The sequence below is a fragment of the Diceros bicornis genome, chromosome 20 (assembly GCF_020826845.1).
Source record: "Diceros bicornis minor isolate mBicDic1 chromosome 20, mDicBic1.mat.cur, whole genome shotgun sequence".
Lineage (NCBI taxonomy): Eukaryota > Metazoa > Chordata > Mammalia > Perissodactyla > Rhinocerotidae > Diceros > Diceros bicornis.
The window spans coordinates 3,704,955-3,722,285 of NC_080759.1; the positions used below are offsets into that span (position 1 = coordinate 3,704,955).

General features: G+C 57.1%; 1 protein-coding gene across 1 annotated transcript; it reads right to left on the reverse strand.

Annotated features, from left to right (window-relative positions):
* Nucleotides 1–9,062: 9,062 nt before the first annotated feature.
* EPHX3 (epoxide hydrolase 3) lies at nt 9,063–14,156 on the reverse strand. The gene is made up of 7 exons (XM_058563567.1): nt 13,455–14,156; nt 13,078–13,163; nt 12,542–12,699; nt 12,320–12,448; nt 11,097–11,200; nt 10,870–11,006; nt 9,063–10,779 (listed from the first exon to the last, which is right to left on the reverse strand). Exons 1-7 carry the CDS (start codon nt 13,695–13,697, stop codon nt 10,554–10,556), a joined length of 1,083 nt encoding a protein of 360 aa, XP_058419550.1. The 5' UTR covers nt 13,698–14,156; the 3' UTR covers nt 9,063–10,553.
* Between the last annotated feature and the right edge of the window lie 3,175 nt (nt 14,157–17,331).

The following is a 17,331-nucleotide window of genomic DNA, read 5'->3' on the forward strand; positions in this document are numbered from 1 at the left end:
GCCGGCAGAGACCCTCCCTACCCCCTCCTCCCTGCTTCCCTGAGCTCCGGGCGCGTCCAGGGCCAGCCTCCGCGCCGCCAACTTCGCCGAACTGAGTGTGTCGGGCCGCCCCGCCCCCAGCCCTCGGCCGCTCGCCCCGCCCCGGGGCCGGCCCTGCGCTCCCCGCTCCCCGCCCGGCCTCCCGGGGTCCCTGCCCACCCTCCACCCACACATCTGGGGTCCCGCAGACCCTCGGAAACTCAGGCCGAGCATGCCGTGAGACGAGGCCGGAACCCGCAGTGGCAGACACACCCAGGCCTGGTGAACACCCCCGCTCCCAACATACACCCAGAGCCCGGGACACAGAGAGCCACGACACCAACACAGACCCCCAGACACCCTGAAACTGTGACCAGGCACATCCTGAGAGGCTCATGAAAACAGCACGATGCACAAATGCAGACGCATGCACAGAGCTTCATGGGCCTTAAAATCTGAAACACCCAAAACTCAGGCCCAGCCAGGCCTGGAGCCTGGGAACAGCATTTGCAGCCTCCGACCTCACACACACTAGGAGTCTCATGCATGTGGGCAAACACACACACTCCTTCTTACTCTCAGCCCTCCCGGAAAGCAACCCCTTTCCTCACTACCACCTGTGAACCCCAAAGATCCACCCCAGCCCCCCAGCCCCACCCCATACCCTACACAGCTTTGCCCTTGGTCTTGCTCAATTTGATCAACTGTGTTTTCCAGAATCAGTCATGCTGCCAAGCTGCCCTACAGCTCACTCTGTCCCGGTGGTGAGAATGGCCCACCCCCCCCCACCCCACCCCGCCGCCAGGAAAGATCCCACTCCCAGCACTGGAGGAGCCCTCAGTCTGAGGAAGAAAGAGCCAGACACAGACACCCCCAGCACTGCAGGCTCAGGGCTGGGCCAGAGGCAGGGACAGAGTCTGGGGAGGGCACCCAGAGGAGTTTCTTGTTTGTTCATTCATTTATTCAACAAGTGAGTATAAAGCTCCAGCTCTCTGTCCGGCTTTGTTCCAGGGCTGGGGGTACACCTTCCTCCCCAGAGAGGGCTTCCCAGAGGAGGGCCCAGTGGGCTCAGCCTGGAGGAACTGGAGAGAAGATATCCCAGCAGAGGGACAGGCCTGCACCCAGAAGAGAGGGCAGCGTTGGGAGGGAGAGTGGGCAGGCCACAGGTCTGGCAGCCATGAGAAGGAGGAGGAGAAAGAGGCCAGGCTCACCCCCTGGTGTTTGCCTTTGCAGGGAGGAGGGATGCACTGGGGGTGAGGTGCTGAATCTGAGGAGCCTGGGGGTCACCCACGAGGCAGCTGAGCATGGTGGAGCCGTGGTGGGAGATAGTCACATGGGCACCCCAGAGATCTTCAGGTAATTTTTAAATTTTTCATTTTAAAATAATTTTAAATGCAGAATTGTGCCATTTCCATGTGTCTTTTGTCCAGATTCATCAACTCTGCCTATACTGTGCCACATTTGCTTTATAATTTTATATATATATACACACTCATCTATCTATATACTTTTTTTTCTTTGAGAATAAGTTGCAGACATGATATTTCTTTGCCCCTAAATTCATCACTATGTGTTTCCTAAAAACAAGGGCGTTCTCTCACTAAACATCCCACAGTTTCACCCTCAGCCTGTGTCCACAGTTCTCCACTGCCCCAATAATGTCCTCTAGAGCATGTTTCTTTGCTGATCCAGGATCTAATCCTCAATCACATGTTGCAGTTAATCACAATGTCTCTTGGTGTCCTGTAATCTGAATCAGTTCCTCAGCCTTTCCGTGTCTTTCACGACGTTAACATTTTTGGAGAGTTGAGGCCACTTGTTTAGTAGGACGCCCCCCAGCGCGCTGGCCTGCTGGTTCCTCATGTCCAGGTTCAGGTTGTGTGTCTTCGGCAGGGTCTGCAGGAGCCATGCTGGTCCTCCCCGGTGCATCATATCAGGAGGCCCCAGATGTTGGTTCCCAACACTGGTGATGTTAAACTTCGATCACTTCAGTGAGGTTGGCCAGGTCTCTCTGTAGACAGTAAAGGTACCATTCTCTTTCCGTCCTCCTGCCTTGTAATGAATGAATATCCATATTGTGTGGGGAGGCACTTTGAGACTGTGAATATCCTGGTGCCCATCAAACTTTCACCCACTGATCTTGGCATTTATTGATGATTTCTTCTGATGATATTTTTTAATTGAAATAAAATTCACATAACATAAAATTAACCACTTACCATTTTAAAGTGTACAGTTCAGTGGCATTTAGTGCAACCGTCACCTCTATCTAGTTCCAAGACATTTCCATCACCTCTAAAGGAAACCTTGAACCCATTAGCAGTCACTCCCAATTTCCCCCTTCCCAAGCCCCTGGCAACCACTGATTCTGTCTCTACGGATTTGCCTGTTCTGGATATTTTATATACATGGAATCATACAGTGTATGGCCTTTTCTGGCTGCCTTTTTTTTTTTTTTTTGGTGAGGAAGATTAGCCCTGAGCTAACATCTGTTGCCAATCTTCCTCTATTTTATATATGAGACGCCTGCCACAGCATGGCTTGATGAGCGGTGCGTTGGTCCTCACCCAGGATCTGAACCTGTGAACCCCGGGCTGCAGAAGCGGAGGGTGCAAACTTAACCACTATGCCACCAGGCCAGCCCCTTGTGTCTGCTTTTTTTACTGAGCATAATGTTTTTGAGGTTCATCCACGTTGCAGCATGTATCAGTACTTCATTCCTTTTTATGGCTAAGTGATATTCCATTGAATGGCTCTACCACATTTTGCTTTCCCATTCATCCATTCATACCTTGGGTGACTTTTAAAGGCTGGAAGAGGAAGAGGCGAAGGAGGCAGAGAAGACCTGCTAGAAAGGAGAAGCACAAAGAGCCAAGGGGGAAAGATGAATGACTGACCAGGGCCCGGCATCAGAGATGACCCTCAGCCCTGCTGAGGCTGGCAGATAGCCCAGCCTCAGGGGACAGGAACTGAGGATGCTCTGCCACTCCCAGCGTATGAGTTCAGCCCCAATCTGGGAGGGGAGCCATCCACCCATCTCATGGAAGCAGCCCCCATGGGTTGGGGGGGGGTCTCTGCCCATCTTATGGTGACTTCCTAGAGGAAGAGCTGAGATCTGAACTCAGGTCTGAGTGACTCTGGGCCACTTGGAGTGCAAGGGGTAGGGGTTGAGGTTGGAGATTGGGCAGAGGAAAAGACAGAAGTTGTGTAAGAAGGGGCACAGCCTGACTCACAGTGAGTGTGCAGAGTCAGCAGGCCTGTGGCGCAGGCACGGCTTAAGTCTTTGCCCATGCCCATCACCACAGGAGCGGTGGAATCCAAGCCCTCTAGCCTGGGGCACTTGGGCTTCAGCCCCTCTTGCCCCTCTCCTCATCGCACTGACCTCTGCGTTCTCACGGCCTTTGCTCCGGTTCTTCCCTCGGCCCAGGACACCCTGCTAGTTAGAAGGATCCTTTTGCTTCCTCCCTAAGCAGGAACTCACAGCAAATGTGTTCTCTTCGAAAATGCATTTTCTTCTAGTTATGGGGAATGCTCTGCTCTTTCCCGCACATTTCCCTGTGCCTATGCTGGTCCCTCTTTCTAGCATGCCTCCACTCCCCCCATTCCTGTACCTAGTGAACTCCTGTTCATTCTTCAAGATAGCAGCTCCAGGAAGCCCTCTCTGCCTGATGCCGGGCTCTCCCAGAGCCCTCCTGCCCTCTGGCTCAGCCTCGTCCACAAGGGGCTGAGGGTGTCTGTGTCCTGCCCTGTCTCCCTCTCGAGACTGGGGCCAGGCATCACCCAGCATGGGGTGGGCATAGAGGAAGGTGGGTTTAGTGACTCAAGAAGTGGCTGGAGGAGTTGGGATCCCCAGCCCAGGAGAGCCGCCACAGGGGGCCCAGACCACTCTCTTCAGTGCCATTCTGGGGGTCTTTGTTGTTGTTAGTGCTGTTGAGTCACTTCCGACTCCTAGCGACCCTGTGGACAGCAGAGCGGAACCCTGCCCAATCTTTTTACACCATCCTCTCATCTTCTGGTGCTATATCAGACAATGCTCTGCTGCTATTTATAGGGTTTTCATCGCTAATTTTTTGGAAGTGGGTGACTAGGTCCTTCTTCCTAGTCTGTCTTAGTCTGGAAGCTCTGCTGAAACCTGTCCACCATGGGGGACCCTGCTGGTATTTGAACTACTGGTGGCAGAGCTTTCAGCATCCCAGCAACACGCAGCTGCCACAATATGACAACCGACAGAGGGTGGTGTGGTTCCCTGACTGGGAAACAAACCGAGGCCGTGGGGGTGAGGGCACCGAATCTTAACCACTAGACCACCAGGGTTGCCGGGGTCTGGGGGTCCAGAAAAGGGTCTGGTAGTCTAGTGCAAATGTAGGGGCTTCAGGAGGGAGCTAGCTTTTTCCCTGACCCATCTGAGAATGCATTTTCTGCTGAAATGGATGGTCTAGGAGTTGCTGAGCTCCATGTCACAAGGAACAGCCAAGGAACCTGCTCACACATTTTGCTAGGCAGGAAGTCCAGAGTCTGTGACTCTGCTGATCCAGCGGCCCCTGATCTGTGGCAGACAGAGACAGAGACGGAGCAGGAATGGTGAACTCAAGGCTGAGGGCAGTATGGGGGAGTGGGGACAACAGGAAGAAAGCCCCTACTGTGTGCCAGCCCCTTTCAGAAGCCCCCATGACTCCGAGGGCACCCACTCAGCGAGCAGATGATGGGGGTCCTGGCTCCAGGTTCCTGCTGCTGCCCTCCAGCCACAGTGGCAGGACCAGCCCAAGGTATCCGGACCCCTGGGGGACAGCACAGTCGGAAAGACCATTCCCACGGCCTTGCAGCAGGCTGCCGCCCAGTTCCCAACATGGTGGGGGTAGGGTGGGCTTGAGCCTTCTCCCTGCCCCTGCCGGCCGCCTTGGCCAGGGACTGCATTTCTTGTCAATGAGCTCAGTCCCCAGGGACGTGGGACCTGGGGCCAGGCCAAGACACAGCTGCTGGGCCCAGGCCCACTGACCGGGAACCTGAGAACGTGCCCTCGGCTTCTCCTCCAGGGACCACAGTCTCGCCCTCTGCACAGAAGCTGGGGCCAGGCCCTCCTGCCCAGGCAGTGGGCCGTGGGAGCCCAACAAGAACCAGCAGGGGTGAGGGCTGCCAGGTGTGGGGCCTGGGCAAGAGTGAGCAGGCTGGACCCCAGGGTCTGTGGGCTGCAGACCCAGCCAGGTCTCCTGCCCACTACCTCCCTCGAGTCCTTCCTGCTCAAACCCTCCATGGTTCCCCACTGCCCAGAGTGACACCCACCTCACCTCTCCAGCTTCCTTCCCTGTCTCCCAGCCTTCCCAGTCTTTGCACGGGCTGTGCCCATTGCCAGGAGCATCCTTCTCATACCCTGAAGGCTCCCTTCACCTGGTGGCTCACTCTAACCCTCCAGCCCTTCTCACCTTCATTCAGTCATTCAACAAACATTAGTGAGTACCTACTTGGTGCCAGGCCCAGGTAGAGGGGACCAAGACACAGCCAGTTCCTGCCCCGACAGGGGAGACAGACAAGAAAGTAGAAAGCAAATAAGAACCATCGAGTGTGACATGAGAGAGGGAGAGATTTCAATGTGGGGGGTCAGGACAGGCTTCGCTGACAAGGGGACATTAGAACTGAGACCTGAAGGAGGAGAAGGAGCCAGCACTGCAAAGAGCCAGGGGAAGGGTGTTCCAGGCAGAGGGAACAGCAAGTGCAAAGGCCCAGAGGAGGAAGGGGTGGGTGGATGAGAGGAATAGTGAGGAGGCCAGGGTGCTGGGTGCAGAGTGAGCAAGGGGTGGGAGGTCAGGGAGGCTGATGGGGACCAAATCTCAAAGGACCAAAAGGTCTGGAATTCTATCGCAAGCACAGCGGATGCCAATGGGGGCTTTCGGGGGGGGACGCTGAGCTGATGGAGGTTGTAAACGATCACTGGGAGCTCTGCCAGCTCTTCTCCCAGGGAGCCACCCCTGGGGCTTCACATGGTCTCCTCTGGCTCCCACGGCCTCTTCCCTCCATGTGATCCTGCCTGGCTCTCCCATCAGATTCTGGGCTCTGTGGGTACCTGTCTTGCTCACTGCTGAATCCCCAATGTCTAGCATAGAGCGCAGCACACAGTGGGTGAGATAACTGTCAAGCGAATGAATGAATATGCCCAGCACATCTCAGGGCAGAGCAGGACCCGGGAGCTGGGACCTGAATGTACCCAGCACCAACCCTTGGAACGTTCCTGTCTGGGCACAGACACATCCGCCCCCCCACTGGATCAGGGCTAGGTCAGAGGAAGGGACAGGGGCTGGTGGGGCTTCTCGGAGGAGGGTGTGTGTGTGAGAGCTGAATGTGGAAGAAAGGGGAGTGGAGAGAAGAAAATTCACTTCAATTGAGCACGTACTGGCTCTGCAGCTCCGGGCAGGGAAAGAGGGGAGGCCACTCCTTACCCTTCCTGGGGGCGGTGGTTTCTCTGCCTTAGGACCGTCCATTGGGTGGGACATCCAATGCGTGCCTTGGCCTCACAGGCCCTGGGGTCAGGCCACTCCAACCTTCCATGCCCGTGGCCTCACAGGACCCCATCTCTCCCTCTGAACCATGACGCTTTGATGTCCCCTAACTGTCTGTCCTTGCCTCCCTGGCTTCTGAAACTTGCCTTCCTTCCTGAAGGTGTGAACTTGTCCTCCTTACCTTTCCTCGTGCTTCAGAGAAGGGGAGTGCCTCCCCGTGGCTTTTCATTACCTCCCCCTCTTGGCCATAGGTTGAGGTCTCTTCTGCAGAAAGGTGGAATCCACAGTGAATGCTCATCTCACGTTCCCCCCAGCCCCCAGCTCCTGTCTGTCTCCCCTGGATCTCCCCTTACCGCTGGCTCCGTTCTTCCCCTTCTCCAATCCCTCTGTACCCAAGAGGCTGACCTCCTCAGGCTCTATCAATGGACACCCTTGTGCTCTGGCTTCCAGGTGAGTTGGGCCAATAGAAGGCACTGACAGAAGATGAAGCGGGAGGAGAGAACGGGATATTAATCCTCCTGCCTCCCTCCCTGTAGGGCCTCCTCAGCTGACTGTGTCCCTTTACCAAAGGCTCTATCCACACAAATCTCTCTGGCCTCTGCTAACATCCTTCCTTCCCCTTGCTCAGTCAGGGGGACCCAAAGACGGTAATGGCTCTCCACGGATGCTGCCCTCTGTATATGGTCTCTGTAGCAAACCTGCCTTAAATTACCCCATCTGAATGTGCCAGTTGTTTCCTCTAGCCTCCGACTGGGGTCCCCACTCTCCCCACCATCCCTGCGTAGCCCTCGCAGAGCGTCCAAACTCTCTGTCCTCAGCCTCCACAGCTGGGCGTCCTCCCTCACAAACTGCGTGGCTCCATTTTCTCAATTTCTCAGCAGCTTTTGACCCCATGGGCTATGCTCCTCCTCCTTGACACCCCTCCACCCCATTGCTGGGGCACCATGCTTGCCTGCTTCCCTTCCTGCCTCTGTGGTCTCTCTCCTCTGCCTGTCCCTTGGATGTTGGGGGTCCCCAAGGCTCAGTCTCCAGTCTTGTTCTCCACTCTGTTCCGGGGAGACTTCATCCTCTCTCCCAACTTCAGTGCCCTTCTGCCCCACCACACACGGATGCTCGCTGGGCCATCTTTGTCTTTAACTCATTAGATGCTTCTAGATCCCTGCCCCAGGGGTCCAGCCTCCTCAGATTGAACACGCCCCAGACTTGCTTCTGGCCTTCGCTGCATGTCTGCTCCTCTCCCAGTGCCTAAACTTGGGCCTCATCCTGGATTGCCTGGACTGCGCACATCCTCCTTCCAGGCCTCCCCACCGTCAATCTTCCCTCTCTGGTCCTGCCCCTCAGCAGCCCCCAAGTAATAGTCCAGACACAGATCTGTGTGAGACCCTCCCCTGCTGGCTCCCATCAAGCTGGGGATCGAGCTCCTGGCCTGGTGTTTGAAGCCCTTTCCGATCCCACATCTTCCCGTCCCAAACCGTCCCGGTCTCATGGAAATGCTAAATCACCCGTGCACGAGAGGCTTCTGTGGATTGGAGCACATCTTCGCGGGGTTCAGCTCCAAGGCCGCCTCCTCCAGGCAGCCTTCCCTTCCTCCCCCCACGTAAGTGCTCCTCACCAGTTCCTCATTCCACTCTGGCCTGACCACACAGAGCTGGGAGTATCTGTGCCCGGCTCCCGCTCCCCTACCCCTCCTCTGGCGCGGGGCCAGCGGCTTAGAGCGGGTGGCAGGGACAGATGAATGAGTGAATGAATGAGTGAATGATGGAAGGTGGTCTAGAGGCAGGCGCTCAGAGCAGGGAGAGGGAGAGGCCGAGCCTGGCAGGGGCCTCGGCCCCAGCCGCCCCCTTCCAAGCCCTTGGGTCGCCGCTCCCGCCCGAAGTCCTGAGCGCGCCCAGCCGCTTGGCCGGAAGAAAGACGCGCCCGGATTGGCTCAGGCTGGGAGAGGCGGGCTTCTGCGAACCCCGAGTCGCTATTGGCTCACTGGCCAGGACTCTGCCCAGTCAACACGGTCGCTTCCCTCCCCCGCCCCGAGACGCTGTTTTTCTCTAGGCCGCGGCCGTGGAGGCGGAAGACGGCGCCTTCTCGTTACCCTGGCAACCGTCAGCGGACCCCGTCGCCCTGGCAACTCTCTGAGGCCTCCAGTTAGCTTTCGCTTGGGCCCCTCTGGTCGCCCAGACAACCACTACCCGTTCCGGTCACCCATCAGCCATTTTCCCTGTCACCCTGGCAACCGTAGCAAGACCCACTGCCCTCTGGACACACGATCCTCATACTGCCCACAGGCCTCCTAGCCCCCGACCTCCACCCTCCCTGGGCTCCGAGTCCCCCTCCTCTTGCAACCCATCTCCCCGCCCCCAGGGGGCACTGCTCCCGCCCTGACAGGGAGCCTCCCATGATGAGTCGAGCCCTGGGGATCCTGGCTCGGGTCGGGCTAACGCACCCCCCGGTGCTGAGACTGCCCACAGCCCCCGGCCCGTCTTCCCGCTCACACTCCTGCGTGGGACTGTCTAGCCGCCACAGGGAGCTTTTCGAAATGCAAACCCTGTCCCTCCCCTGCTGAAAACCCTCCCCTGGCTCCACTTGAGAATCGAATCCAAACTCCTCCTCGCAGCCCCTGGCGGTCTGGCGTGGCTTCTTCTCCCGCGTGCCTCCTCCCCCGCTCTGCCCTGGCAGCCACTAATCTCCACGTTGTTACTCCAGTCGCCTAAGCTTATTCCTGCCCCCCACCCTCCTATTTAGTGCTCCCTGCTCCCAGAAGTGTGTGCCCCAGGTAGGGAAGCCTTTCCTGAGCCCCGTCACACACAGAGCTCTCTATGCCTCTTCTCTGTTCACACCAGAACGGGGCTGTGTTCTTGCTCACAGGCTATCTCCAGGGCCCAGAACAGTGCCTGACACATTTGATGAGCAGAAGGATGTTATGTTGCGGACAAGGGAGGGCAGAGCGGGGTGACCAGCAGGAAGGTTTCTGCCAGGCAGGCCCATCCCAGAGATAAGAGGATGTATTTCTGAGGTCTGCTGGGTCCCCAGAGAGATGCATCATGCTGCAGGTCATGACACTGTCCCCAAAGGCCAGACAACGGCCAGGGTGATAGAAGTTGATGCTGTGACCAGCCTGGGGCTGGGTGGCCCACCCTCGACTTGCACTGCCTTCATTTGGAGCCTGGAGCCCGGGACCCCCAGCAAGAATCAGCAGAATTTGGAGCAGAAGATTCCAGGGGCTGGAGAGGCAGGCCTCAGACCCAAGATGGCCATTCAGGGAGCTGGTCTCTTTTTGTGCCGAGTCCAGAGTCTCACGTCTCCTAGCAGCAGGGGGCTGTTTGCCAGTGGATCTGAGTCAGGGATCCCAGGGATCTTTTCCAGGCTGTGATCGGAGAACTTGACCTTACAAGGCCTGGAGTCACGACCGGGAGGGAGATCGTGGGGGCTGCCCAGAGCCTGGCTGGAGAGGAGTTTGGACACCCACCTGACTGCCCATGAGGGTCTTCCCTTGACAAGGTGGTCAGGTGCCAGGCAGGGGGGCCCTCTACTCTAGGAATACTCTCATCAGCACTGTCCAATAGAACTTTTTATGTTCATGTGGCAATTGAGCCCTTGAAATATGGCTAGTGTGACTGAGGAACTGCATTTTTAATTGTATTTAATTTTAATTAATGTGCATTTAAATTGAAGTAGCCAGATGGAGCTACCAGTACCATATTGGACAGAGCAGCATTTAGCTGAAGACCCAGGCTGGAGGTGGAAGCCAGGGACAGGAAGGTCAAAGTTTATGGTTTATGCAGCTCTGGTGGCCGACTTTGACCAGAAGAGTGGTGCCCCAGGGAGGGAGAGGTTGGATACTGAGCACCTGGCTCCACAGAGGAGATGCGTACCTGGTTGCCTGGGCTCAAAGTGCTTGCTCACACGTGCACACACTCACGCCTGTGTGTGAGCATATGGGTTGGTGTGCCTGAGGGCACCCACAGATGCACTGTGTGCAGTCCGGGAGTCCACCTGTGTATGTATGTCGTATGGACTCCCAGGTGCATGCAGGCCAGTGAGCGAGGGCCACTAGTCCAGCAGGTCTTGCAAGAAGGCCCACATGCACTGGTGCATTTCCTTGGGGTGGCTCTGTGGGATCCAGTGTCCTGCGCCTGGAAAGATGTGGGCCTCCAGCCGGCCTGGCACAAAGTGGCTGCTGATGGCCCCCACCAGCCCCTGCTCAAAGTAGGGGTCCTTCTCCCCCCACAGCAGCAGTGTGGGTGTGGCCAGCTCCTGGGGCTCCAGGGGGAAGTTCCTGTGGTCAAGACAGACAGGCAGAAAGATGGCTGCCCCCGGTCCCTGCCCCCACAACTCTCCTGAGCTTCTGCCCTGGGTCTGGTCTCACCTGAAGAGGTTTCGGTAGTAGTTGAGGGGCCCAATGAGACCACCGGGCTGTGAGAAGTCATAAAGGAAGGCCTCAAGCTCATTGGAGGTCAAGTGTGGGATGCCCCTCTTGTGGTGGGTGAGGGTGGTCTTCAGGATCTGGGTACACAACAGGACTCTGGCTTCAGTCCCAACCCACTCCCAGCCCACTACCCTCCACCCACCCCTGGGGCCTTCACCCCACTGCACCTGGAAGTCAGACATGGACAGCAACTTCTCGGGCAGCCAGGGAAGCTGGAACAGGAACATGTAGTTGGAACGGAAGAACTGGCCGATGTGGTGCATAGAGTAGTCTGGGGGGAGGGGAAGGCAAACGTGAGGCCTGGGCCTGGGGCGGCCGCAGACCCCTGCACCCCTACACACATCCAGGTCAGGCACACAGGTGTGCCAACACTTAGGAATGTCACCCCTGCCTGCCTGAGCCTGTGAGGACACTTGACACCACTCCCCAGCCCCAGGCACCAGTTTCCTTCTCTGCTGAGTGGTCACTGTACCTACAGAATGGGGCTCTCCCCCTATAGCTCCCAGGAACACCCAAAACCACTGGCGTGCTTTCCCTGTTCAGGCCTGGATGCATTTCCCCTGCTTCATTCAAAAAACATTTATTGAGCACCTACTGTATGCCAGGCCCTGTTCTATACCCTGGAGACAGTAGTGAATGAGACAGACATGAAATAGGAGCTGAGGGCCGGCTCCGTGGCTTAGCGGTTGGGTGCGTGCACTCCGCTACTGGTGGCCCGGGTTCGGATCCCAGGCGCACACTGACACACCGCTTCTCCGGCCATGCTGAGGCCGCGTCCCACATGCAGCAGCTAGAAGGATGTGCAGCTATGACATACAGCTATCTACAGGAGCTTTGGGGAAAAATAAATAAATAAATAAAATTAAAAAAAAAAAAACAAAAAAAGAAACAGGAGCTGATAGTCTGGAGATGAGGACAGACAAGAAACAACAGCAAAAAGAGAGCGAGCGAGCACAGAGCTATGACTACAGGCTGGGAATGAAAACCAGGTGACGTGACTGACACTGGGTAGCTGGAGACGGCATCTCATGCTATTGTGGTTGCTTAGTTATCTATGTCTTCCCTGCCAGAAGAAAGCCTCTCTCTCCTCAGTTTCCCTAACAGGAGCATGGGGATGATAACACTTTCGAAAGCCCAGGAGGCTTGTGTAGGTTACTGTGTGCAGGCTCCTTGTCACAGCAATTGTTACCTGTAAGTGTTCAAAAAAATGTGGGTTACTCCTAAGCATACTGTCATTGATTATAGATTGGGAATGCCACAGGGGAAGGGACCCAGGTTCACTGCTTCACCACCAGCCCCTGGAGTGTTGACTGGTATATGGAGAAGTGCAGGCACATACACACACCCCTTCTCACAGGCACATCCCAGTGTCCCAGAATCCCCAACACACCTTGGTACACCGACATGGGGGCAGCACTGACCACTACCATCCGCTCGACCAAGGATGGGTAGTAGATGGAGAAATTCCAGGCTAGGAGCGCACCCCAGTCATGGGCCACGAGGACGCACTTGGAGTAACCTATGGGTAGTCAGAGGAACTGGCATAAGGGAGATGCCAGGTAGAAGTGAGGCAAGGGTGGGGGGCCAGGGCTGGATGGGGGTGCATCCCCACCCAGGCCCAGAATGACATCTTGGACGTCTGCCATCAGCAGGTCGATGGTGTAACAGTCCACATCCCTCGGTGCATCCGAAGAGCCATATCCCCGCAGATCCACAGCCACCACATGGCAGCGGCTCTGGAACTCCCGGAGCTGGTAGCGCCAGGAGAACCTGTTGGGTGGGCAGGGGAGGGAAGTTGAGTCAAGGTCCCCAGGCTGTACCTCCACCCCAGCAGGGGCCTTTTTCAACTCCACCTCCCTGCCCTGGACTTCCCAGAAGGGAGGATGGGGAATTCCAGGCGGAGGGTGAGCTCAGCTGCACCTTGGATCCAGGGCAGTCTCCACATGGACACCTCTTGGTTCCATCCCTTCCGGCCTCCAGTTCCCGTGCGTTCTCGTGACCTCTGTCCCTGAACACCCCATCTGGGCTCTATTTGCTTTGTACCCCCAGTCTACTCAGCCCGCCCCCTGGCCTCCTGGGTGCCCTGGCGGTCTGAACTCCACCACCCTCCAGCCTCGTGTGCCCCAGGCCCCTGGGCCTCAGACATACCAGTTCTCAGGGAAACCGTGCAGAAACAGCATGAGGGGCCCGTTGCCGCGTCCAGCGGAGACAAAGTGCAGGCGCAGGCCCGAGCTCTGGGAGAGGTCACAGTCTGAGACCCGGGGAACCCCCTCTTCGGTAGGCTTGAAGCCCCTGGCCATGTGCCGACCCAGATTTGGATTCAATCATTTGCTCTCTGTTCACCTCGCCCGGCCCCACACGGCCCCGCCTCCCAGGCTCCTAGACCCCGGAGGCCCAGACCCCGGCCCCACACGGCCCCGCCTCCCAGGCTCCTAGACCCCGGAGGCCCAGACCCCGGCCCCACACGGCCCCGCCTCCCAGGCTCCTAGACCCCCGAGGCCCAGACGGCGCCCCTGCGCTCTCACCCTGAGGGTCAGGAAGCAATGCTCGCCCAGCGTGGGGTCGCTCAAGCAGGCGGGTGGGGTGCGCCGGGGGCGGCCGCAGCAGCCACGCCGGGGCCGGCACAGCACGTGCGTGAGCGCTATGCAGCCATAGACGGCGGCGGCCACCAGCGCCGCCGAGAACACGAGGCTCCACATGAAGGTGCGTAGTAGCTTCAGAGTGAGGCGCGACGGCGCCAGCAGCGCCGTCACCACCAGCTCCGGCATGTCGCCGCGACCCGGGCCGATCTCGGAGCTGTCGTCACGGGCTTGGGCGGGGGACGCAGGCTGCGGCGGCGAGGCGGGATCCGGGCTAGGGAGCCCACCGCCTTTGGTCTGGGGCCCCTCCGTGCCGCCGGGCCTGCAGAAAGCGCCGAGAGAAGAGGCGGGCGAATCAGACCGACACCGCCACCGCGCACGACTCACCTAAGTGCCAGGTGAAACTCGGGCGCGACGGCGAATAGGGAGCTAGGCCCGGGCGCCGGGGTGGAGCCTGCGAGGACCAGGCTTCGGTGGCTGGAAGGAGGCCTTGGGGAGAAGAGGTGCGAGGGGTAGAAGCTGTGGGCGGGGCCTAGGAGGGCTCGGGCGGGGCTTAAGAAGGGGCAGGGTCTAGGAGGACCCCTACAGCAGGTGGTGGGGTCTAAGGTCCAGAGGGAGACCCGGTCCTGCTTATACAGGAGAGAGGAGGCGCCCTGTGAGAAACGGGCGGGGTCTGGAGCGAGGGGCGGGGCCATGCAGAGTAGGTGCGGCCCAGGAGCCGGAAAGATAGACCTGACTTGGCCTAGGAGCGTGTTGAGGGCTGGGGGCGTGGCTTAGTAGAGGGCGGGGCGCAGCCTGGAGAAGGCGGGGCCTAGCGCTGGGCGGAGCAGGCCCCAGGCCAATGAGACGGGGGCTGGGCCGGAACCTAGTATGGCGGGGCGGGCGGGCCCGGAGGCGGAAGGAGGCAGACAGGTAGTGCCCTGGCTGGGAATCAGGCGCGAGGCTCGGACGGTCGTCGCGTCCCCAGGAGGCCTCGGAGCCTCTGCCGCCGCCCCCTGGGAGCTCCCTGCCCTGGAGCGCGGAACCCTCCCCCTGGACTGGCTCGGAAAGAGCTAGCGGCACCTTCACCCCGGCGCGGGTTCCAATGGCGAGTCCAGCGGCCACGACCCCGCGCTGGCCTCCGGTTGGCCCAGGGGGCCCACTGGCCCGCCCTTGCACGGCTGTGATTGGACGGTGGCTGTCATTGACATGCAGGCGACGGGTCCGCCTGGAACCAATCGGCAGGTGCTGAGGCCGAGCTCCGCCGGGGGCAGCCTCTGACTCCTAGAGGGCAGGCTCGGCCGGGAGCAGGAGCAGGGCCAGGCCGGTTGGGTCACTGGGGCTCTGGCCGAAAGAGGAAGCGGGGCAGGGCAGGGCAAGAGGGCCGGCGGGGTAGCGTCTTCCTCCTCCTGTTTTGCAACATTCCCCCAAGAACCTTTTTTTTTTTGGTAAGGAAGATGAGCCTTGAGCTAACATTTGTTGGCAATCCTCCTCTTTTTGCTGAGGAAGATTGGCCCCGGGGGCTAATATCCGTGCCCATCATCCTCTACTTTATATGTGGGATGCTGCCACAGCATGGCTTGATAAGCGGTGTGTAGGTCCACGCCAGGGATCTGAACCTGCAAACCCTGGGCCACCAAAGCAGGTCTCACGAACTTAACTGCTACGCCACCAGGCTGGCCCCTGCAAAATCCTCATTTCAGGATCACTCATCATTTAACCCTTACAACCACCTGAAGCGTAAGTACTATTATCATCCCTGTTACAGAACAGGGAGCTGAAATTCGAAGATTAAGTCATTTGCCTAAGGCCACACAGCTAACTAAACAACACTCCAGGATTTAGGGAGAAAAGCAACAATTTGGATTCCACCTCTCCTTCCACCTGGAGATAGCCATTGGAACCCTTTTACTTTCTTCTGGTGGTTACCTCAATCTCTCTAGATGTGCTTATGTGGCTATTTCCTGGGTACCTATTTGGGGTGTTATCCATTGACTCACTCATGTCACCACCACTGGCTGTGCTGTTTCCATTAGTTTTTCTATTGGTTCCTCTAACTTTAAACACTCCACTCATCCTTTCATTTTTGTCACCTCTCACCCTCTATTCCACCTGCCACTGTTAACCTTACCTTTGTATTGCCAAGGCTGCTAAATATTATACTATCCTGGGACCATAATCATGTCTGTGGATTGCTGCTTCAAGGGGAATAGTGGTTTATGTGGTTCTGCCTCAGTTAACATGCACCTCAGAGTCGAGCAGACATCTATGATTACACTGCCTGTAGTGTACAAACACTTGTCCTCTCTGCACTGATTACCTAGCTTTCTTGTCTTGCATGATTAGCCTGTCATAGCTTTGGTTTCTTCTACACTTTCCATCAAATCAGTTCTCTGACCACTTGATGATCCTGGCATCCCTCCTGCACCCTCTAATCTGCATGGCTGGTGGGTATCTGCAGCCCTCCCTTCTTCCTCTGCTACACAACACTGACTCCCACATCCCCCCAACCCCCAACCCAGCTCTACCCTCAAACAAAAAGACAGCAGTAGTCAGAGGATGGTAATTTTATATTCAGTACAAATGTTTATTTTTGCAATGAGAACTGCACAAAAAAAAAAAAAAAACTTTAGTATAAGTGAAAAGTCTACGAATTCCCTTCTACAAACGTCTAAAGTGTTTAATACAAGTCTCAGATTCACTGACAATTATTGGCCAAGCGATCCGTGCATACAGTACAGTGGGGGCTTGTACACACCTCTTACTCTTGTATAGGACTAAGATTTCTAGTACTGTGTGAGGAATTGGGAAATGGCCAGAGAAGGTAAATAGTAGATCCAAGTTCTAAGCACAACCCAGTTAGAGAAACACCCATCAGGGAGGTGTGAAGAGGGCCATGGCAGAGAAATCTTTAGAAGGAAGGTGCAGATAAAACCATTTCTCCAGCAAAACACTCAGACCTGGCCTGGGGAAGTTTCTGAACAAAACACAGAACAAAAATGAGGGGATGGGATGAGATGGAAGAAACCTCAAAGAATCAAAATAACGTAAGTCACACTTGAACCAGGACAGTGGTATATGAGAAAGTGCCTGTGGAGGGCAAGGGGCAGCGGGGGACCTCTGGCTGGATGCCTGAACTATATCCTCGCTGGGAGGTTTGGCAGATCCCAAACACAAGACAATGCAGGACCTTTCTGGTTGAAAAAGGAGGACGTGGGTTAATAACAGTGCTAGAAACGTTTCCGTCTGTTTGTGTCTCTGCATACATACACATGATAATCTTCCATCTTCCACCCTAGGGCCGCTCTTGGGTACTGCCCCTGCCTGTGGCATACTAGTGGGCACACAACACAGGCACACGGCAGCCACCTGGTGGGCTCTCTTGGGCAGGAATGTGTGTGTGCGCGTCTGCGTGTGAAGGGGGTGTGGATCCTATTTTGGAGGATGTACGCTTATTTAAGAATATCTGGTTAACCCTGAGCTTAAATGAAAGGAGTCAGGGAGAGACAGGCAAGGCGGGAAGAGTGGCCCGAGTCCTCTGGTGAGTGGGGACCAGGACAGAGGGGGCAAAGGGGAAGAACACTGCCTGGAGTTGGCCAGGTTCTGCTGGAGCTACCCACCTAGGACGCCAGGGTCCACAGGAAGAACGGGTACCTGGGCTCCCTATCACAGCTCAGCTCGGGGTGGCAGCTCCTGCCCAGGGACGGCAGGGATAGGCCACAGGAAAGGGCTAGGTGGCCCCTGGTGGTAGTTCTTGTATAGAGGTGGTCTGGGGTCCAGGGGGCCCCTGGGCCTAGCCTAGGCAACGGGTGGTTCACAAAGAAATGTCAGGGAGACGCCAGCA

Excerpts from the sequence above, each read along its gene's own strand:
- EPHX3 (XM_058563567.1), bottom strand. The coding sequence starts at position 13,697 with ATGCCGGAGCTGGTGGTGACGGCGCTGCTGGCGCCGTCGCGCCTCACT. Across the intron at positions 12,700-13,077 it reads CACGGTTTCCCTGAGAACTG|GTTCTCCTGGCGCTACCAGC; the intron begins GTATGTCTGAGG and ends CCCACCCAACAG. Across the intron at positions 11,201-12,319 it reads CCCCATGTCGGTGTACCAAG|ACTACTCTATGCACCACATC; the intron begins GTGTGTTGGGGA and ends CCCTCCCCCCAG.